We start from the raw sequence: 23,753 nt of genomic DNA on the forward strand, positions 1-23,753 counted from the left end.
TTATAATGGACTTCTTCAGAAATCGAATACATTACAACTCAGCATTAACTAGATTAGCATCTGATAACAGCAAATCACATGAAAAATACAGTAAATTAACCACTAAAAAAATTCAAAAAATGTAAATATATATATGAATGAGCAGTAGTTATGCAATAAAGCAGTTCATTTTCAATTTCTTTTTAGCTAAAAAACATTTAATGTTAATACTGTCATTTAACCTAGGGTACTTGCTTGCACTTAATTTTAGCTGCTAAAACGTCTTCCTTGTTTCTACATTAATTGTTAAAGGAACTACCTCTTAAATTCGGTATAACATGTTCTAAGATGGTAAAATAATTTTGTTTTACAATTTGGGTTGGCAGAAATGTGTAAAAATGGCGCTATATACATTTTTGCTGGAAATAGCATATAAGTGTTCACATATCCTTTTACTAAATTTTCTCATAGACATAACCACATAAAAAAGCATAACAGATTATAAAACATTTTGTCACTTGTTTTAAAGTACCCGAATCTGGTGACATCCTTCTTATACGCTGTCTGCTTCATTTTTCCTGTCCTTCATGGATGTTCCTCCAATACTGCCATAACAATTTCAGACCTATCTTGCAAGTCCAAAGACTGTGCTACTACACTGTCAGTGTGATTCCTAGTAAGGTAACAGAGAACCCTTGGGGTGAAACAGAGAATGAGCAAAGTGAACTGTAAAATAAAACATACTGGAAAGAGAAGACACAGCAGATATATCATGTAAATGTGTTAAAACCACAGAGGAAAGCTGTAGCTTTTTTACTCAGCCAGATAATAATAGTGTGGTACTAGGTAATTTTTTTCCCTGCTTTGCATATAGAAAAAAATGTGTCTACAGCCCAGAAACAAGAAAGAAAATATGTTATATTGAGAAACAGAGATTTTTTCGGAGCTGCCTGAGACAATGCCAGGGGAGAGGGTAACTCTAAAACCATAAAGGTACTGGAGTCACAAAGAAAATCAATGACATACCCACATTTGACACTTATCCAATACCCAGCATGGATGGGCTCATAGAGACATTAGAGAAAATACTGTTTCTGACCACTCTGGATCGAACCAAAGTACTTTACGAACATTTATATAGATGCATTGAATCAGGAATACCCGACAGGATGAAATCCTCCTCCTCAAGGAAGTGTAAACCTGTCTGGTGGACATCTGCAATAAATAAACACTATAATAAAAGGAAAAAATTGCTGTCCAGGACCAAGAAGGAGCAGGTGCCTAATTGGAAGCAACCTCTCCTTAGCATGAACAAGCAAATAAGAGAACTAATGAAATAATCCGAAGCAAACTTAGAGTCCAAACTGGCCACATCTACTAAAGACAATCATAAGGCCTTCGTCGCATATGTCTGCAATCTCAAAGGAAGCACCCAGGTCTGCTCAAAACTGGTGGTCAAGGACACGACATGCACAAACGGCGTAGATATGGCCAACCTGCTGGCAGACAGGTTCAGTGAAAACTTCATCCCTCTGTCCCTCCCATCAGTAAATCAGGACATCCTCAGCACCTCCCCCTCCCCTTATCTCTAGGGAGCAAGTCATCACTGCCCTTTCAAAGGCAAAACATACAGCCTGCATGGGACCTGATAACATCCCAGGCTGTATCCTACATGAACTCAGACAGGAACTTGCAGCATCATTAGGCACTCCATTCAACCAAAGCCTGAGCTTTGCCCATCCAAGTGGAGGATAGCTACTGTCATCCCTTTGCACAAAGGTGGAACGTCCACCGATCCAGAAAATTATAGACCCCATCAGCCTAACTAGCCTGATCTGCAAGGTCATGGAGTGGATTATCATGGACCTCATTAACAAGGACATTGGCAACCTGCAAACACTCAATTCCACACAGTTTGTTTTCATCAAGGCGAGGTCATGCTTGTTGAATTTGGTTGACTTCTTTAAGACAGTCACCAATGCCATGGACAATGGGAAGATGGTGCACATCACATACCTTGACCTGGCCAAAGCCTTCGATAATATTCTCACTCAGGTGTAATAGATAAACTCTCACAACTAGGCATCAATCCATATGCTACCAGATGAGTAGCAAACTGGCTCACTGATAGAACCCACCAAGTAAAAGAGGGGAAGCCACCTCAAGCAGTTAGACCTGTAATGAGAGGTGTACCCCAGGGATCGATCTTGAGGCCTCTGTTGTTTGGGATATGCTTTTCTGAGGTGCAGGGCAAAACCAGTGGGCTATGGATAACCATGTTTGCAGATGACTGCAAGTTGGGTGTTTTCATCAATTCCCCTAGTGATGTGGACATCCTCCAGAGGGTCTCACCCAAACAAATGACTAGTGCCAGAAACATGGCCTCAAACTGAATGCCAAAAAATGCATCATCATCCCCTTTGGGGAGAGTGACGTCCCCACAAATTATCACATTAATAATTATGCAATGAGTTGTGAGGGACTTGGGCATCCAGGTTGATAGCAAACTGACGTCTGACCACCATATTGTCTCCATTGTATGGAAAGATTTCTACATGGCCCCCCTCATTAGTAAAGGTATCTCATCCAGGGACAAGGTGGTCATAACATCCTTGTAGCAGCTGGAGAGACCACAGAGGTTCCTCACCAGGAGAATCCAGGGCCTCAAACATCTACCCTACACAGATAGGCTAAAGGCCCTGTCCTTCTACTCAGTCTCCTACAGACTCCTCAGAGGTGACCTCTGTCTGGCATACAAAGCAATCTCAGACCCCGCCTTGATGGGAATCTGCATATCCACAAGTCAGGCTCCACTTGAGTAACCCACACACGCAAGCTCAACCTGGTCTGTGACATCAACAGGACTAGGTGAGACAGATTTGTGTCCCATAGACTCCCCCTTTTGTGGAATAGACTCCTCTCCATGTCAAGCAGAATACCTCATTAACCCTTTTAAAGCACAACCTGGATAACTGGAAAGGGAACAGAAAATACATCCCTGGGATTCCAGCTGTGTCCCTGCTGGACAGTGGCATCAGGAGCTGACTTGTTAGAACATGGGCTAAATTCTTGGTTAGGCTTGTAAGAGCCTCAGGGGCAATAGCCTAGTAACTTCCTATCAGCATATGAAAAAGTAACTAAGATGCTTAAAACAGGAGTAAATGAGGGTTCTGAAATGAATGGAACTGTCAGCTTGTCTTGGTCCCTAAGCAAGTTGTAATAATTTACAGAAACTAAATGAGATACCTACATTTGACACTTATCCAATACCCAGCGTGGATGAGTTCATAGAGAAGTTAGAGAAAATAATGTTTCTGACCACCCTGGATTTGACCAAGAGGTATTTTGGCTGGGTAGGATGAATGCTAATATAGATGAGTTATACTTGTCTGATGACCCATTTTAAGCTGTACAGGACTGCAGGTTCTGTGCTATAAAATACGTTTCTATAAAATACTGCTAATTGTATTTCTCTGTAAATATACAGTTTAAAGTTAAGCCGCTATGCATATCCCAGGCAATATAGAGAAGCATGCAGCAGCATAGAGTATGCAACAGCAAAGACTGTTCTAGGGCACATGCAAAAATGCAGTTGAAAGGAAAAGAGATGTTTGGCTCTCAGTGGAGAGGGGGTATTTTGACCAACAGTATGGACTTATGGAAGTTGTCAGCTGGGAAAAATACTAGAAGAGATGGTGAAACAACTCATGGATACCTTAGGATATAAGTGAAGGAATGCTTGGACTGTGCTTGAGACTTTGGACCATTCAGGGCTGAGAAATCAGAAGAGTTTGGCTGACTTATCCTTCTATTTCTACTTTATTTCTGCTGAATAGCTGAATATTTGAGCTGTTTGGATAATACTGCATTTTAGGTTTCTCTGTGCTTATAAGTTAGTCACTTATCTCTGAATTTATTTCTACTGAATAGCTGAATATTTGAGCTGTTTGGTTAGCTGTTGTTTACATACAGCAACTTTATTGCAAGCTAAGTACAAACTTGCAGCGTTATAAGCTAGTACTGCATTTTATTTTTCTGTTTATTTTTTAATTGAATATTGTGTTAAAGACAGTACTGCATTTTATTTTTCGGTGTATTTATTTGCTTCACTGAATATTGTGATCTGTATCTCTCTCTGCAGCTAGGTTCCCTCACTCTCTCCATGTTCTTGTTGTGGTATTAATCTTGGTGGCTTTAGAATTGCCTGCCCCTCCTGTAAATTTGTGTTTGAATACTCCTCCTGGGTCCATCTCATTTTCTCACTCAACCGAGTACAGTGAGTTCATATTTTGATTTCAGACACCCCTAGCAGTCCCATCTGTTCAGCTCTATCCCAGCTCTATCCCAGTCTAGTGTCATTAGCTCATTCTACCTAATACAGAGAGAACATATGAGTAGGCCAACCCACTTGGGCCCTTAACCTTGAATTATCTTCTGTTTCTCCTTTTCCCCTTTCCACTTTACTTTGTGTTCTGACTGAGTGTGCTTCTCATCTGATAAGTATATTTTTGGCACTTTTTAACTGTTCAGGGTTGAATTAAACAATAATTGAATTCAGTTCAGAATATAGGTTGAATAAATTGCTTTAATGTTGCTACACACTCAAGTGTGCTAACTTGCACTGCACTTGAATTGTTTTTAGTGCTGTCTTAGCTGCTTTTCTGTAACAAAAAATCTAAGCTTGTATCCTGCCTTTCCTGTAACTAGTCTAGTCCAGTTACAGATTTGCTGTAGCCAGGACTGTTTGTAAGCTTCTGAGCCCCCCAAGCCTTTCTGTGTTGGAGGGAAGACTTCTAGCTTATCAGTGGGAGTGGTAAGCACTAGGTAGCCTATCTACCACAAGAGTAGTTTCTGACCCAGAAATTGTAGTTTATTGGTCGTTTGGGCAGTTTTTCCATCTCTTTCAACTTTCTGGTCTAAAAGCCCACATTTGTGCTTGTTTCTGCCTTCCTGTAGCTAGTCTAGTCCAGATATAGTTTTGCTGTATCCAGGACTGTTTGTGAGCTTCTGAGCCCTCAAAGCCGATCTGTGTTGAGGGAAGCTTTCCAACTTATCAGTGGGAGTCGTAAGCACTAGGTAGCCTATCTACCACAAGAGGAGTGGTTTCTGGCCCAGAAATTGTAGTTTATTGGCCGTTTGGGCATTTTTTTCCATCTCCTTCAACTTTCTGATCTAAAAGCCCATGTTTACACTTGTTTCCTGCCTTTTCTGTAGCTAGTTTAGTCCAGATACAGATTTGCTGTAGCCAGGACTGTTTGTAAGCTTCTGAGCCCCCCAAGCCTTTCTGGGATGAAGGAAGCCTTCTAGCTTATCAGTGGGAGTGGTAAGCACTAGGTAGCCTATCTACCACAAGACAAGTCGTTTCTGGCTCAGAAATTGTAGTTTATAGGCCGTTTGAGCACTTTTTCCATCTCCTTCAACTTTCTGGTTTAAAAGCCTGCATTTGAGCTTGTTTACCACCTTTCCTATAACTAGTCTAGTCCAGATACAGATATGCTATATCCAAGACTGTTTGTGAGCTTCTGAGCCCTCAAGCTTCTCTGTGTCGGAAGGAAGTCTTCTAGCTTGTCAGTGCGAGTGATAAGCACTAGGTAGCCTATCTACAATAAGAAGAGCAGTTTCTGGCCCAGAAATTGTAGTTTATTGGTTTTTCCATCTTCTAGTGGGAGTGATAAGCACTAGGTAGCCTATCTACCACAAGAGGAGTGTCTTCTGGCCCAGACTTTGTAGTTTATTGGCCGTATGGGCAGTTTTTCCATCTCTTTCAACTTTCTGGGTTAAAAGCCTGCGTTTCACTTGTTTCCTGCCTTTCCTGTAACTAGTCTAGTCCAGACACAGATTTGCTGTATCCAGGACTGTTTGCAAGCTTCTGAGAGGTGCCAAAGTCTGCTCTTCAATTTTTCCCTTAGATCTGCTAGTTCTCTCCTCTCCTGCACTTTTACTAGCTTATTAGTCTAGCACTTTACCATACCAGACTTCTTGTAGCAATTATTGTAGCACACAAAAGTGCTACCAGCACTAACGTTCTACAAGGAAACAGCTCCAATACTTATTATTAATGGCCACCCTCCAGCCATGTCTAAAGGTCAGTTCCCTGTGCTTTCTCCTGTTAACCTAGGGAACTTGGGCATCCGGCAGCAATGTAGCAACTGCCTCATGTACACCGACAACCCTCTTCTCTTACCTCCCAACACTCAGACTTGTGAGAAATGCATTTATATATCCAAATTGGAAGCCACGCACTCTCCAGCCAAGACCGGAGTAGCTGGTCAAGAGGAGAAGGTCAACACTTGCACCACACCACATGGAACACATAACCCTCCAGAACACACACCAGCACTGCCTTCACATAAAAACACAAACCGCACATCCACCTTCGCGGAGGCTCTCAATAAAAATCTACCCAAACAGCAGAGATCTCCAAGGCAGAAATGCACTCGACTACCACAACACAACACTAATCATGAGACACATAACTCTCCTAAGCAGTATGCCACTCAACCAAAGCCCTTAAGGCCAAACAGCATGCCCAGCACACTAGTCATAGGTGACTCGATAGTGAGGCACACTGATGTCCCACTCACTAGGTTAAATAAGGAGAAAGTAACAGTCAGGTGCCAGGATCCGCCATATAACACACACACTCAGGTCCCTCAACAACAGGTACAAATATGACTCTGTCATTGTACATGTGGGTGTGAATGGCCGGAGACATACCTCCCTGGACTACATGAAAACAGACATGGAGGAGCTCTCAGATTATGTAACCCAGGCAGGTATGACCCTAGCCCTGAGCAGCATCCTACCATCACCCAGAATGATACCGCAGTACAAGCAGAAATTGATTGATTTCAACAACTGGCTAAGTTTCTGGTGTCATTTTAAGTGGATCCAGTATCTGTCTGCCTGGGATGACATGATTGACAGACCTCAATGCTTTGCCAGAGATGGCCTGCATCTATCATCCCTGGGCTTCTAGATACTGGCCAAGGCTCTTGCCACCCCTATAGTGCCTTTTTTAGGCAGTGTTCCAAATTACCATCATAACAGCTACAAACAAATGCACTCTGAGGGTCATGCTGCTCAATGCAAGAAGTCTAAATCTCAAAATGCACTCGCTCGAAGCACTCCTTAAAATGGAGAACATCGACATTTGTGCTGTAACAGAGGCCTGATTTAAGGCAGCAGAAAGCACCCCTGCACTACCATGCTATAACTCATTCCACACCTTTTGGTCCCAGAACTTGGACCGAAGCTTCAAAGGTGGTGGTGTTTCCATATTCTTAAAGGATGCGCACACCTCCAGACTGGTAGCCCAACAGAATGCATCAGAGATACTTCAGGTGCACCTAACATTCGGTAAGACAGCGATTCAGGTCGTAGCCTGCTATAGGTCCCCAACCATGTCCCAAGACTCACACTCCATGCTCCTAAGCATCCTGGAGAATATTAGGGTCCAACCTAACACACTCATACTGGGTGACTTCAACTACCCTCCATTAACTGGGAAAACTACTCATGTACCAATACACTTGCCTAACATTTCCTAGAATTCATTAATTCCAATGCCCTGGACCAGTTTGTTCTTACCCCCACTAGAGGTAGCAACATCCTTGACCTGGTCATTGCTAACATGGGCGACCATTGCTCTACACCAATAGTCAACTCCTCCCTGGTTAGATCCGACCACAAGCTAATCACCTAGGAAATCCACATCCCCCCCACACACACACAGGTAACCACCATGAAAAATTTCTCCAATGCTAACTTTGGGCTCCTAAGAACGGAGATGGCTAATTTCATGGCACCCATACAAATGGAGAATAGTTGCATGACCACTGAATCATACAAAAATGCACTGTACGAACACGTACACAAATGCATGGATGTCGCCATACCCAATAGAACCAAGAAACTGTCCTCCAAAAAAAGGAAGCCAATCTGGTGGTCCCCTACCATAAACAAACTCTGCAACAGAAGGAGGAAACTGATGCGGAATAAGGTGAAGTCCCAAGTCTGGAAAATCTCCCTTATCAGCCTCAACAAAAAGTTGAGATCCCTCATCAAATCCTCTAAAGCTAGCTATGAAAACAGAATTGCAGCAGATAGTAAAGACAACCACAAGGCCTTCTATAGTTATGTAAAGAACCTCCACAGAAATACCCAGATTTGCTCTGAGCTACTGCACAATGGTACCTCCTGTACAGAGCCAACAGATATTGCCAATATACTGGCCAGCAGATTCAGTGCCAACCCCCCCCCCCCCCAAAAGACCAATCACAATACCAGTAGATTGTCAGGCACCCAGTATTACAGCTTCACAGATTAAAACAGCAATGTCCAAGGCCAAGAATACAGCTTCTATGGGACCCGACTATATCCCTGGCTGTGTTCTGCATGAACTACCGAGTGAACTGGCACCTCATCTGTGTGCCCTGTTCAATCACAGCCTCATCTCAGGCTTTGCCCCTACTGAATGGTGCACTGCTATAGTCATCCCTCTCCACAAAGGAGGAGCGACTACAGACCCTGGGAACTCTAGCCCCATTAGCCTGACAAGTCTGATATGCAAAGCTATGGAAAAGATCATCATGGACCTAATAAACAAGGATCTAGGGAATCTCTAAACTCTGGATACCACACAATCAAGTAACATTGTAAAATATTTTAAAAACCAAAACCGTCTAATACTGTCCCACTAAAACTTACAAAGGGCCATTAGACTTGAACAAAATATACCTAATGGATATGCAAACAAAAGTCATTGTGTATTACACCTAAACAGAGTTTAAAAATTAATTAAAAATACAACATGACAACGTATACAAAATATATCTAAAATATCAATATATATATAACAGATAAATGTATATGTGTTTATATGTATATATATATATATATATATATATATATATATATATATATATATATAGATAGATAGATAGATAGATACATACATACATACATATATATACACAATACACTACTGGGTTGATAATTGTTACCTGAGTCTTACCCTCTCTATATATATGTAACCAGGGGGACTCTCATTATTATAAATAAAGTAAGCTGGAAAAAATATACATGTTTAAACCACTTATATGTATATACAAGTAGGCAAAAAACCCCAAAATTACTTATTGTAAACTACCTAGTAAGAGTTTTTAGTTTAAGTAAACATTTAATAGATACCCATTTGTTTAGACCTGGTGAAATATAGGCTAAAGTGTGAATTTGCTAACACAATTCGCACTCCTCTAGCTTCAACTCCCATGGGCCACCCCTTATATTATGTTCAACTTGTTGTAAAATCACAAAAGAAAATTTGTGGTCAGGGTGCCCCATGATATGTTTGGTCAAGGCATTACTGGCTATATTCCTGTGAATGCTACAGAGATGCTCATACACTCTTTGGTTAACTTTCCTCTCGGTTTTACCAGTGTAGTATGCATTGCAAACTTCACATACAGTGGCATAAATGACTCCTTGAGTATCACAGTTAAACTTCCCATCAATTGTGTATACTCTGTCCCTGATCTTTATTTTATTACTAATTGCAAAATGTTTACAATATGGGCATCTACCACACTTAGACATACCAATACAACTCCTACTGGTTTTTTTCTTCTTTTTCTCAACCAAACATTTCAAATTGGGACCCCTTCTGAATATAAACTGTGGTGATTGACCTAGGGATTTATTAATCCCATTGTCTTCTAGAATAAAAGCCCAATTTTTGGTGAGAATTTCCCTAATAAGTTTAGAATCTAGAGAGTATGTGGTCATGAGTCTAATCTTCATGTCCAAACTAGTTTCTTTACTTCTTTGGGAGGGTATTATGCCCAATGATATAGTCTCTGTCCCATATCCTTTATGCACTATAGGGCAGAAATGGTTAGCCTTTTGTTAATCACTTCATCAAAAACATTTTCTAGAAACCCCAAGGGATAACCTCTTTTGATTAACATGTTTTTGAGCAAAGCACATTCACTCAAAAAATCATCATAGTATGAGATCATTCTAGCTCCTCTGACAGCCTGCCCTTTCACTACTGCCTTCTTCTGATGATATGGGTGACTGGTCGTAATATGCAAGGAGGCATTTGAGTAAGTGGGCTTTCTAAAGATAGTGGTTTTATACCCGCTGTTAAGACTATCTTTGCATAGGCAGATGTCCAGAAAATTAATTGAGTCGAGGCCTACCTGGAAAGTAAATTCCAAAAATGTTGTTAGAGCTGTGATATCCATAATAAAAGGTTGAATCAGTTCAGGATCCCCTTTCCAGATGAAACATATGTTGTCCTGGTATCTCGTGTACCAGTCAACATGTTCCTTAAACATTGGGTTGCTGAACAAAAGCACTCTTTCCCAATAGGCCATAACACAACTAGCAAAACTACTGCCGCAAGGAAACCCCATTGCTATCCCAGATTTCTGTAAAAACAATTGCCCATTGAAAATGATGAAATTATTAGTCAGAACTATCTCTAGCAGGATTTTGATGACATAAATATCTTTATCGTCCATCCTATTAATATGTAAAAAATCCCTAATCCATTCCATACCCAAATTGTGTGGAATGACAGTATAGAGATCCTTAATATCAACTGTAAGGAAGACGAAATTATCATCCTATTCTAGATTATTAATGCCATCAAGGAAACTCCACGAGTCCTGACATATTTGTGGTTCTGATTTGACAACAGGTTTCAATTTGTAATCTACATACTTCGCGCTTGCGTAAGTAATAGAACCCCTCCCATCGACTATTGGTCTAAATGGGGGATTCTTCACATCTTTATGTAGTTTTGGGGGCCCAAATAACACAGGTGTCACAGGTGCTGACATAGTCAGATAATGGAGAGTATCCAAATCAATACTTCCTTCAAGAAACAGATCATTAATTGTGTTATTAACGTTTTTATAAGCCACATTGATTTCATTTATACTTACACGTTCATAAGCAACACTATCCAAATGTACTTGCATCCTATCCATGTATTCATATTGGTCAATAAAGACAAGACCACCACACTTATCGGGCTTCGTGACTCTAACATCACATGCATTAAGAAGGTTAATGAAAGCAAGTTCATCCACAGAAAAATTCCTATATGAGTTTAAATTGTTATCTCTCTTAGTTAACAAAGCTCTAATATCCATTTCACAAACTTTTTCAAGCACTGCTAGGGATTCTTGTAAAGGTGAATTAAATAAACTTGATACTCTTAAGTTGTTGGTAAGTGTAGAATTAGTTCCCATTAAACAGGTTAAGTTCAGCTTGCGCACAAACATTTTTAGGTCTAAGATAGTCCTGAACAAGTCTGCTCTTTTGTCTGGGACAAAAGATAGACCTTTAGCAAAAACATTCACCATATTGTCATCAATGTGGAGGGAACTAAAGTTAAATATTTTAAAGTCCCCCCTCAGTACTTACTAGGATTTGGAGGGCATCTTGTCGTATCTCCTTCACTGATTCTGGCATCTTCTCTGCTGGCCCTGCTTTCTCTTGTCCTTTGATTCGTTTTCTGTTGAAATCCATAGTTGTCCCGAAAACCCTGTTGATTATTTATATCCATTGAACTGTTGTTACTACCAGTATTGGCTTGCTCTTGTTGCTCGACAGCATTGTGCTGTTGATTGTTCCTGATGCGTTTTCACTATGGCGAACCGCCGTTGTTTGAGCCCCATTTCCAAAGTTTTCAGAACCATCTGTACCATCTACGTCATCAACTGGGCATTGATTAAATAGCAACCCAGTAGTGTATTGTGTGTGTGTGTGTGTATATATATATATATATATATATATATATATATATATACATTTATCTGTTTTTTATATATATATATATATATATATATATATATATATATATATATATATATAGATATTGATATTTTAGATATATTTTTTATACGTTGTCATGCTGTATTTTTAATTCATTTTTAAACTCTGTTTGGGTTTAATACACAATGTCTTATGTTTGCATATCCATTAGGTATATTTTGTTCAAGTCTAATGGCCCTTTGTAAGTTTTAGTGGGACAGTATTAGACGGTTTTGTTTTTTAAAATATTTTACATGTTACATGATTTTATATGGATGCTTTAGGTTTAAAAAGTGCCTGCTGGTATGAACTTTAATGGATTTTTCTTGTTGAAAGCAATTTGCTTAATGACATTAGGGTTTTATCATTTGTTTTGAAACCTTAATGTTGATTGGGCTTGGAGCCTACCTAAATTATATGATTGTTTGATTGGCTAATTGTATATGATATGTAAAGTATGTCTTTTTGTCCTAGAGTTTGTCTGAAGAAGTTGCAGTATCTACTCTTACAAAAGCGCTCACAATAATCAGCAATAAATTGTGGTTTGTGTTCCTGAAGCCAGCTCGTTTCTTTTTTACCAAGTTTTTTCATTTGAGCAGTGTTTAGTACAAATCTGAAACATATCTGATTGTTCAAAACTAGTTATGTAATTATTGTAATAGTTACTGATCCAGCCATATCTGTGCTTTATCAGCTGATCTAGCGATCTTCACGTTCACACTCAAAAAATTTGTTTTTCCATAAAGCTACTGGGACCTCCCTTTATTTATGACTTTTCAGTCTTACTGCGATGTTAAAATGTCTCACTGAGAAAGTTATGAGGAAATGAGGTTGCTAAACCCGAGATTTTATGTTACAGGTAAACAAGCGTTTGATTATTTTACAGCAAATACTGACAAACTCTATTCTACTTACTTGTCCCTTAGGACCTGATATGAAATTTAAAGGAGTCTTTCATCCTGTTATCATCTCACCTACAAGAGTTCAGGCTCTTAATTCTATCAGTCAGACAGAGAAAGGTAAGTTTACTTAACTGTTTCTTTTTTACAAGGATTTGTGCAGTCTGTTTTAAGAATCCAGTCTTTGTGTATACTGATTTACTCAAGCAAGAAATGTGAATACGCTTAGAAGGACAGCTACTGGGTATGATACCTTTGCTAACATTAGTACAGTTATACAGGAAACTAACACACTGGTTTTATTTTCCCCCATTTTATGAAAATCAGCTGTTGTAAATGGGATATTGAAGAAGATTATGTCATTAGATAATAATAATAAAAATAGTAATAATAGTATTTAAAAGAATGTCATCTGTTCTGTAAACCTGGAGCCAAAATGGAGGATTATGAAATCTCATGAACACAGGTAGGCCCCTTTTAAATATTTTCATGAGAGAGTTGTGAAACATCAGCTTACTGAGAGTTTTGCAGCAAATTCAGTCCACTATAGTTTATAGTCATGAAATGTGTTATTCACAGTTCAGGTCATACCTGGGTAACTATGAGGTGCTATTTTTCAAGTATGATGGAGAACCAATTATAGGACAGTTATAAGAGGTTACTAAACAAATTGATTCAGTCAGCTGGAATCAGAACTAAATGGGTGTTTTATATCATACCATTAGTTTTGTGGTTTAAACATGAGTTGGTTTATAGAAAGATACTTCATGAAACTGAAAGGCAACTTATCCAAGTCATTCTACTGTGCAATCATGGTGTTATCCTCAGCAAGCCACTTAACATACAGATATGTCTTACACTAAAACAACATACACTGATTATAATCACTAACAACATAACATCATAAATGTCATCCACTATGAGTAAACCTCATACACTAATCATAATCACTAACAACATAACATCATTAATATCATCCACTATGAGCAAACCTCATACACTAATCATAATCACTAACAACATAACATTATTAATATCATCCACTATGAGCAAACCTCATACACTAATCATAATCACTAACAACATAACATCATTAATATCATCCACTATGAGCAAACCACATACACTGATCATAATCACTAACAACACAACAATATCATAAATATCATCCACTATGAGCAGACCTCATACACTAATCATAATCAATAACAACATAACATCATAAATATCATCCACTATGAGCAAACCTCATACACTAATCATAATCACTAACAACATAACATCATTAATATCATCCACTATGAGCAAACCACATACACTGATAATAATCACTAACAACATAACATCATTAATATCATCCACTATGAGCAGACCTCATACACTAATCATAATCAATAACAACATAACATCATTAATATCATCCACTATGAGCAAACCACATACACTAATCATAATCACTAATTATAATCGCTAACAACATAACATCATAAATATCATCCACTATGAGCAAATCTTATACACCAGTCATAATCACTAACAACATAACAACATCATAAATATCATCCACTATGAGCAAACCTCATACACTAATCATAATCACTAACAACATAGCAACATCATAAATATCGTGCACTATGAGCAAACCACATACACTAATGATAATCACTAACAACATAACATCATAAACATCATCCACTATGAGCAAACCACGTACATTAATCATAATCACTAACAACATAACGACATCATAAATATCATCCGCTATGAGCAAACCTCATACACTAATCATAATCGCTAACATAACAATATCATAAATATCATCCACCATGAGCAAACCACATACACTTATCATAATTGCTAACAACATAACATCATAAACATCATCCACAATGAGCAAACCACATACACTAAACATAATCACTAACAACATAACAACATCATAAATATCATTCACTATGAGCAAACCTCATACACTAATCATAATCACTAACAACATAACATCATATACATCATCCACTATGAGCAAACCTCATACATTAATCATAATCACTAACAACATAACAACATCATAAATATCATCCGCTATGAGCAAACCTCATACATTAATCATAATCACTAACAACATAACAACATCATAAATATCATCCGCTATGAGCAAACCACATACACTAATCATAATTGCTAACAACATAACAACATCATAAATATCATCCGCTATGAGCAAACCACATACACTAATCATAATTGCTAACAACATAACAACATCATAAACATCATCCACAATGAGCAAACCACATACACTAATCATAATCACTAACAACATAACAACATAATAAATATCATCCACTATGAGCAAATCTCATACAATAATCATAATCACTAACAACATAGCAACATCATAAACATCATCCACTATGAGCAAACCTCATACACTAATCATAATCAATAACAACATAACAACATAATAAATATCATCCACTTTGACAAACCACATACACTAATAATAACCGCTAACAACATAACAACATCATAAATATCATCCACTATGAGCAAACCTCATACACTAATCATAATCACTAACAACATAACAACATCATAAATATCATCCACTATGAGCAAACCTCATACACTAATCATGATCACTAACAACATAACAACATAATAAATATCATCCACTTTGAGCAAACCACATACACTAATCATAATCACTAACAACATAACAACATAATAAATATCATCCACTATGAGCAAACCACATACACTAATCATAATTGCTAACAACATAATAAATATCATCCACTATGAGCAAACCTCATGCACTAATCATAATCACTAACAACATAACAACATAATAATTATCATCCACTTTGAGCAAACCACATACACTAATCATAATCGCTAACAACATAACAACATAATAAATATCATCCACTATGAGCAAACCACATACACTAATGATAATCACTAACAACATAACAACATAATAAATATCATCCACTATGAGCAAACCACATACACTGATCATAATCACTAACAGCATAATATAATTAATATCATCCACTACTAAACAAATTGATTCAGTCAATTGGAATCAGAGCTAAATGGATGTTTTATACCATACCATCAGTTTTGTGGTTTAAACATGATTTGGTTTATAGAAAGATACTTCATGAAACTGAAAGGCAACTTATCCAAGTCATTCTACAGTGCAATCACGGTGTTATCCTCAGCAAGCCACTTAACATACAGATATGTCTTATGCTAAAACAACATACACTGATCATAATCGCTAACAACATAACAACATCATAAATGTCATCCACTATGAGCAAACCACATACACTAATCATAATCACTAACAACATAACAACATCATAAATATCATCCAGTATGAGCGCCCCATTGCTTTGCTCTCACCAATCTCTAAAATCCTAGAAAAATGCATCCACCTCCAACTTATGCCTTTTCTGACCCAAAACAATCTTCTCACTCCTACCCAGCATGGCTTCCGTCCAGGCCATAGCACAATAACCACTCTACTTTCTTTCCTAGAAACTGTCAATCAAGCCCGAGATTGAGGCCACTTAGTTTTTACTGATTTACTCAATCTGTCTAAAGCCTTTGATACTGTTTCCCACAAGCACCTTCTCTGTCATCTCTCAAACCTTAATCTCTCACATAATGCTTTATCCTGGTTCTCCAGCTATCTATCAGACAGATCACAGGCAGTCAAATGGAAGAACTCCATCTCTTCCTTCCTACCTACCCCAACTGGCATACCACAGGGATCCATCCTTGGGCCAATGCTTTTTAACATCTTCATCAATAACTTTCACACTGCTATTCCTGATGCTAAAATCATTCAATACGCAGATGATTCAACCTTAGTTTGCTCTGCCTCAAACCTCTCTGAACTGCTGACTAAAACCCAAACTGCCTTCTCAACAATTGAAAACTGGATGTGCCAAAACCACCTCTCTCTCAATGCAAATAAATCAAAGATTCTACTATTCTCTCCCACAAAACCCCTATTACGATAAAAACAACTTCAAAGTCTATAGTCAAACCAACTCACCTATAGAAGTAGTCCCCTCTGCCAAACTACTTGGCATTACTGTAGATGAACACCTTAAGTTTGATATTCATATTCGACAAAATATTAAGAAAACCCACCAAATGCTAGGTATGCTGTATAGGAGTAATCACTTTCTCTCCAACTCTACCAGGCAAACTCTGGACTCGACTTATCTTCTTCCTTCCTTATTATACGGAACCCCTCTCCTAACCAACCTGTACTCCTCTATCACCTCTAAACTAGAAAATTGCTACAACAAAATCTCTAAATTTGCATCTAAATCTAAAAATACCGCCCATCACTGCCTAACCCTACAATCCCTGAATTGGCTTGAACTCCCAGACTACCTAGACTATCTCCAACTCACTACTGCACATAGACTCATATTTCACCCAACAAAATGTCCCACCCTAACTAACATCCTTCCCCCTTATACACCCAAATAGAGCTCTCAGATCTGAAAATCAGAACTTAAGTACTATCCATAAACCTAAACGTTCTGCTGGCCAACTTCTCCTATCTTTCTCAATAGGCAAAACATGGAATTCCCTTCCCTCCACACTAAGAACCATACCAAACTCAGAAAACATCAAAACACAACTATTCAAAAACCTGTCCACTAAATGGAAATGAACTTGCCTTCACCCAACCTAATCCAAGGGGGTTCTCGTTCTGGTTCCCAAGCTCTACAACTCTCATAATTATCTTCCTATGAGCCTATCTAAGTTCCCAACAATTTCTATAGCTTCTCTCTAAGCTCTCAACTCCTACAGCTACCCTCACACAGCCCAACCTTGTAAATATTGTAAATAGCATTCTACTGTTGATGTGTGTATGTAAAGCGTATTTACATTTTCTTAAAAGGTTTGTATGTAAACTGTTTCCACACCTAACCCATATCTGTTTTAGTCAAATGAAACTGTATGATCCCTACCTTCAAGCTTAATGAATTTAACTATGCATGATATTGAATGCATTTATGAGTAACTATTCTACATAAGATCTTTAATATTAACTATCAGTTGTATCTAAATTGTATAATGCATCTTGGAGCTTTTCTCCCAGGGCCTCCACTGAAAATGGGTCAGTTTGGCCCAGTGGACTTCCCCGGTAATCAAATTGCAAATAAATAAAATAAATAATCGCTAACAACATAACAACATCATAAATATCATCCACTATGAGCAAACCACATACACTGATCATAATCACTAACAACATAGCAACATCATAAATATCATCCACTATGAGCAAACCTCATACACTAATCATAATCACTAACAACATAACAACATCATAAATATCATCCACTATTAGCAAACCTCATACACTAATCATAATCACTAACAACATAACAACATCATAAATATCATCCAGTATGAGCAATAAAATTAGATCCTCTTAGTAAAAAAAGTCTGCATATCATTGTTGGAGCCTTCCTGTGTCATGAAAGAGTGCTCTTCACACTATCTGGAGATATACAGAGCTGAGTATATTTTTCTGGCACTTCAGAGTTGTGTACTGGTAATTGTTGTTTGACTAATTTTATATCACTGCTGGCTGACTTCAGAGTTGTGCACTGTTGTTTTTGCTTCACTGTATAGTTTTTCAGATCTCTGCTGAAGGTGTTTTTCCCCCATCCCCCTATTTCTCTGTGTCTTAAGTTGGTATAACTGGTTTTGCATCCTGTGTGTTATCTGACCATCTCAAGGATTACTTGCATAAAATTAGACCCTCTTAGTAAAAAAGTCTGCATATCATTGTTGGAGCCTTCCTGTGTCCTGAAAAAGTGCTCTTCAAACTATCTAGAGATATGCAGAGCTGGGTATATTTTTCTGGCACTTCAGAGTTTTGTACTGGTAATTGTTGTTTGACTAATTTTATATCATTGCTGGCTGACTTCAGAGTTGTGCACTGTTATTTTTGCTTCACTGTATAGTTTTTCAGATCTCTGCTGAAGGTGTTGGTTTTCCCATACCCACCCTCCCTATTCCTGTGTTGTTGTTTAAATTTGGAGGTTTTTGCAGTTGCCCGCCCCCACTGTAGATTTGATCTGGGACACTCCCCCCAGTCCCATCTCTTTACCTCATTCTACCTAATAGACTCTTTCTGCATTGTTTTTAGTCATTTTTAATTTAATTGCATTTTTTAAACTGTTTGGTCTAACATTGCTACATACTCAAGTGTGCTAGCTTGCACTGTATTTGAATTGTTTTGACTGCTGTTTTAGCTGCTTTTCTGTATATATAAATAATAAAAAAAAAACATGCCTTTCCTGTAACTTGTGTAGTCCAGATTCAGATTTGCTGTATCCAGGACTGTATGTAAGCTTCTGAGCCCCCCCCCCCCCCAAGCTTTCTGTGTTGGACAGAAGCCTTCTAGCTTATCAGTGGGAGTGGTAAGCACTAGGTAACCTATCTACCACATAAGGAGTGGTTCTGGCCCAGAAATTGTAGTTATTGGCCGTTTGGGCAGTTTTTCCATCTCTCTCAACTTTCTGATTTAAACGCCCACATTTGCACTTGTTTCCCCCCTTTCCTGTAACTAGTTTAGTCCAGATACAGATTCTTACTTTTAGCACTTGAATTTACTTATTCATGATTAGCACTTGTTCAGAACTTGTAAGCACTAAATAACCTACTAATTTCTACAGCACTCAACCTTCCTTATTACCTAGAGGAAAACAGTTTTGGTACTTACTTTCCTCACTTGCTTAGAGAAAAACAGCTCTTGTACTCACTTTCCTCACTTATCTAGAGGAAAATAGTTTTTTTATTCAGGCATGTCCAAGGGTCAGCTTCCAGTGTTCTCTCCTGTCTATCTGATGAATCTGGGCATCTTGGGGCAATGTAGAAATTGCCTCATGTACACAGACAATCCTCTCCTCCTACCACCCAACACTACAACCTGTGAGAGATGCACTTATCTAGCCAAACTAGAGGTAAAGCTCTCTCCAATCAAGACTGAACTTGACAGTCAAGAGGAGAATGTAAACACTTGCACCACACCACACTCATCACATAGTCTCACTAAAGCTACACCACCAAAATCCACACATAGAAATACAAAAATATTCACGGAGGCTCTCAATAATAATCTGCTCAAGCAACAGAGACCTCCAAAGCAGAAATGCAAGCAACCTCCACCCCCTGCACAACCCAAATGACACATAGCCCGCAGACTCAGTGTGTCACTCAACCACAGCCAATAAGGCAAAACAATGTACCCAACACACTAGTCATAGGCAACTCTATAGTCAGGCACACTGATGTCCCACTCACCAGGCTAAACAAGGAGAAGGTTACTGTCAGCTGCCTGTCAGGTGCCTGAATCCGCCACATAACCCACGCACTCAGGCCACTCCAGAGCAAGTACAAATATGATTCTGTCATTGTCCATGTTGGTGTGAACGACCTGAGACGTACCTCCCTGGACTACATGAAAAGAGTCACGGAAGAGCTCTCCGATCTTGTAACCCAGGCAGGTATGACCCTAGCCCTGAGTAGTATTCTGCCATCACCCAGAATGATGCCGCAGTACAAGGACAAAATGATTGACTTCAACAATTGGCTAAGCTTCTGGTGCCATTCTAAAGGGATCCAGTATCTGTCGGCCTGGGATGACATGGTCGACAGACCATGATGCTTTGCCAGAGATGGCCTGCACCTGTCACCCCTGGGATTCCAGATACTGGCTAAGGTTCTTGCCGCCCCTATAGTGCCTTTTTTAGGCAAGGTTCAAATGACAAATTCACCACTGTAACAGGAACAGGCAAACAAAAACTGAGGGTGATGCTACTCAATGCCAGAAGTCTAAATCTCAAAATGTACTCACTCAAGGCACTCCTTAAAATGGAGAACATCGATATCTGTGCAGTGACTGAGACCTGGTTCAAGGCTCCAGAGAGCATCCCTGCACTACTAGGCTATAACTCATACCACACTTTTCGGCCATGTAACCTGGACCGGAACACCAAAGGCGGAGGTGTGTCCATATTCATTAAGGATATCCACACCTCCAGGCTAGTTGCTCGGCATAATGCAGCTGAGGTTATCCAAGTGCAACTAACTCTGGGCAAAACTGCAATCCAAATTGTAGCTTGCTACAGATCACTCACCATGTCCCAGGATTCCCACTCCTCTTTTCTTGATGTACTGGAAAATATTAGGGTTCAACCAAACACCCTAATAATGGGCGATTTCAACTACCCCACCATTAACTGGGAAAACTACTCATGTACCAACTCCTTCGCTGAACGCTTTCTGGAATTCATAAACTCCAATGCCCTGGATCAACTTATCCACACCCCCACCAGAGGCAACAATATCCTAGATCTAGTCATTACCAATATGAGTGACTGGTGTTCCACACCTGAAGTCAATGCCTCACTGGTCCGATCCAACCATAAGCTAATTACCCTAGATATCCACATCCTGCCTCCACCCCCCCATTAAGGAAACCATAATAAAAAATTTCTCCAAAGCCAACTTCATGCTTCTTAAGACAGAAGTGATGAACTTCATGACACCCATGCAGCTGAACAATACAGTTACGACTACTGAATCCTACACAATTGCACTTTATAAGCACTTACATGAGTGCATGGATCGTGCTATCCCAAACAGAACCAAGACGCTATCCTCCAAAAAAGGAGGAAGCCAATCTGGTGGTCCCTTGCCATAAACAAACTGTACAACAGAAGGAAGAAACTCTTGCAAAAGATAGTAAAATCCCATTAGTGGAGGAGCTCCCTGGTCAGCCTCAGTAAGAAGCTGTGATCCCTGATAAAATCCTCCAAAGCTTGTTGCGAAAACAAAATTGCCACTGATTCTAAAGACAGCCACAAAGCATTTTATAGCTATGTCAAGAATCTGAATGGCAACACTCAGATCTGCTCTGAGTTACAGCACAATGGCACTAAATATACAGACCCAACTGATATTGCCAACATCCTGGCAGATAGGTTCAGTGCTAACTTTACCCCCCTCTCACCCCCTAAAGAGCCCATCTCTATACCGGAAGAATGCAAAGTTCCTGTAATCACTACTGCACAGGTAAAAACCACATTCTCCAAAGCCAAGAACACAGCATCTATGGGACCAGACAACATCCCAGGCAGCGTTCTACACGTACTACAGAACGAACTGGCACCCCACCTAAGTACCATGTTCAATCATAGCCTCACCTCAGGCTTTGTGCCTGCTGAATGGCGCACAGCAATGGTTATCCCACTCTACAAGGGGGGAGCAACCACGGACCCTGGGAACTACCGCCCCATAAGCCTGACGAGCCTGGTCTGCAAGGCCATGGAACGTATTATCATGGAACTTATAAACAAAGACATTGGTAATCTCCAAACTCTGGATCCCACCCAGTTTGGGTTTGTAAAAGGCAGATCATGTCTCCTAAACCTGATAGACTTCTTTGAAGCAGTCACCAAAGCTGTAGACAAGGGTAAGATGGTTCACACAGCCTACCTAGACCTTGCCAAGGCTTTTGACACCATCTCCCACTCTGGAATTATAGATAAACTCACTAAACTAGATATAAATCCCTATGTCACAAGATGGGTTGCCAACTGGCTCACTGACAGAACCCACACTGTGAAAGTAGCAGACTCCAAATCCAACTTCAGACCAGTGACAAGTGGAGTACCACAGGGTTCAGTCCTGGGTCCTCTCCTGTTTGGTATCTACTTCTCTGAAGTACAGGCTAACACAGAAGGTCTTTGGCTAACGAAGTTCACAGATGACTGCAAACTAGGAGCCATGATCGAAACACCTAACGATGTGGACATCCTACAAAAGGGCCACACTGAGACAGATGCCTGGTGTCAAAGCCATGGCCTCAAGCTCAATGCCAAAAAGTGCATTGTCACCCCCTTTGGTAAAAACTCTGTACCCATGAACTACAACATAGGCGGTAGTATACTTAACACCAAAAGTGTGATAAGAGACCTTGGGACACAGGTGGACAGTAGTCAGGAAATCCTTCTATGTGGCACATCTCATCACAAAAGGTTTCTCATCCAGAAAAAAAGAGGTCATTGTTCCCCTCTACTCATCACTCATTAGACCCATTATAGAGTACAACGCCTCTTTTGGTATGTACCTCACAAGACATCTCCAACAACTGGAAAGGCCGCAGAAATACCTCACAAAGAGGATTACCGGCCTCAAACAGATGCCCTATGCTGACCGTCTCAAAAAACTCCAGCTTTACTCCGTCGCATATTGCCTACTCAGAGGTGATCTCTATCTAACATACAAAGCTATGTCAAACCCAGAGCTGTTGGACATGCTCCACTTAAAGAAATCCCAATCCCTCCGAGCTACACACTCTAGGGACCTAAACCTTGTCACCACAATAAACAGAACATGCCGGAGGGATAGATTCCTGTCCCAGAGACTTCCCATACTCTGGAATCAACTACCTATCTATATCAAACAAAGCTTCTCATTAGCACTCTTCAAAAAAAATCTTGATGATTGGATGGGAAATAGGAAATTCACCCCGGGGATCACCTCTGTGGCTGTGCTCGACAGTGGCACAGGAAAATAATTTTCTTGGGTGGCAAAAGCCAGGGTACCTTTTTGGCTGGGCTTGTATAGGCCCCAGGGCCGATATCCTAGTATCTACCTATGAACCTATGAATCTATGAACCTATGAACCTCATACACTAATAATAATCACTAACAACATAACAACATCATAAATATTATCCACTATTAGCAAACCTCATACACTAATCATAATCACTAACAACATAACATCATAAATATCATCCACTGTGAGCAAACCACATACACTAATCATAATCACTAACAACATAGCAACATCATAAATATCGTGCACTATGAGCAAACCACATACACTAATGATAATCACTAACAACATAACATCATAAACATCATCCACTATGAGCAAACCACGTACATTAATCATAATCACTAACAACATAACGACATCATAAA

General features: G+C 39.4%; 1 protein-coding gene across 1 annotated transcript in view; it reads left to right on the forward strand.

Annotated features, from left to right (window-relative positions):
• The window catches only part of LOC122807193 (aldehyde oxidase 3-like), a 1,326,697-nt gene that overhangs the window by 259,418 nt on the left and 1,043,526 nt on the right, over positions 1-23,753 (forward strand). The window contains exon 10 of the mRNA XM_044078243.1: positions 12,732-12,824. Coding sequence (XP_043934178.1) covers positions 12,732-12,824 — 93 coding nt within the window. The remainder of the gene's footprint in view (positions 1-12,731; positions 12,825-23,753) is intronic.

Source organism: Protopterus annectens, chromosome 7.part0, assembly GCF_019279795.1.
Source record: "Protopterus annectens isolate FY-2018-M chromosome 7.part0, PAN1.0, whole genome shotgun sequence".
NCBI classification, from domain to species: domain Eukaryota; kingdom Metazoa; phylum Chordata; order Ceratodontiformes; family Protopteridae; genus Protopterus; species Protopterus annectens.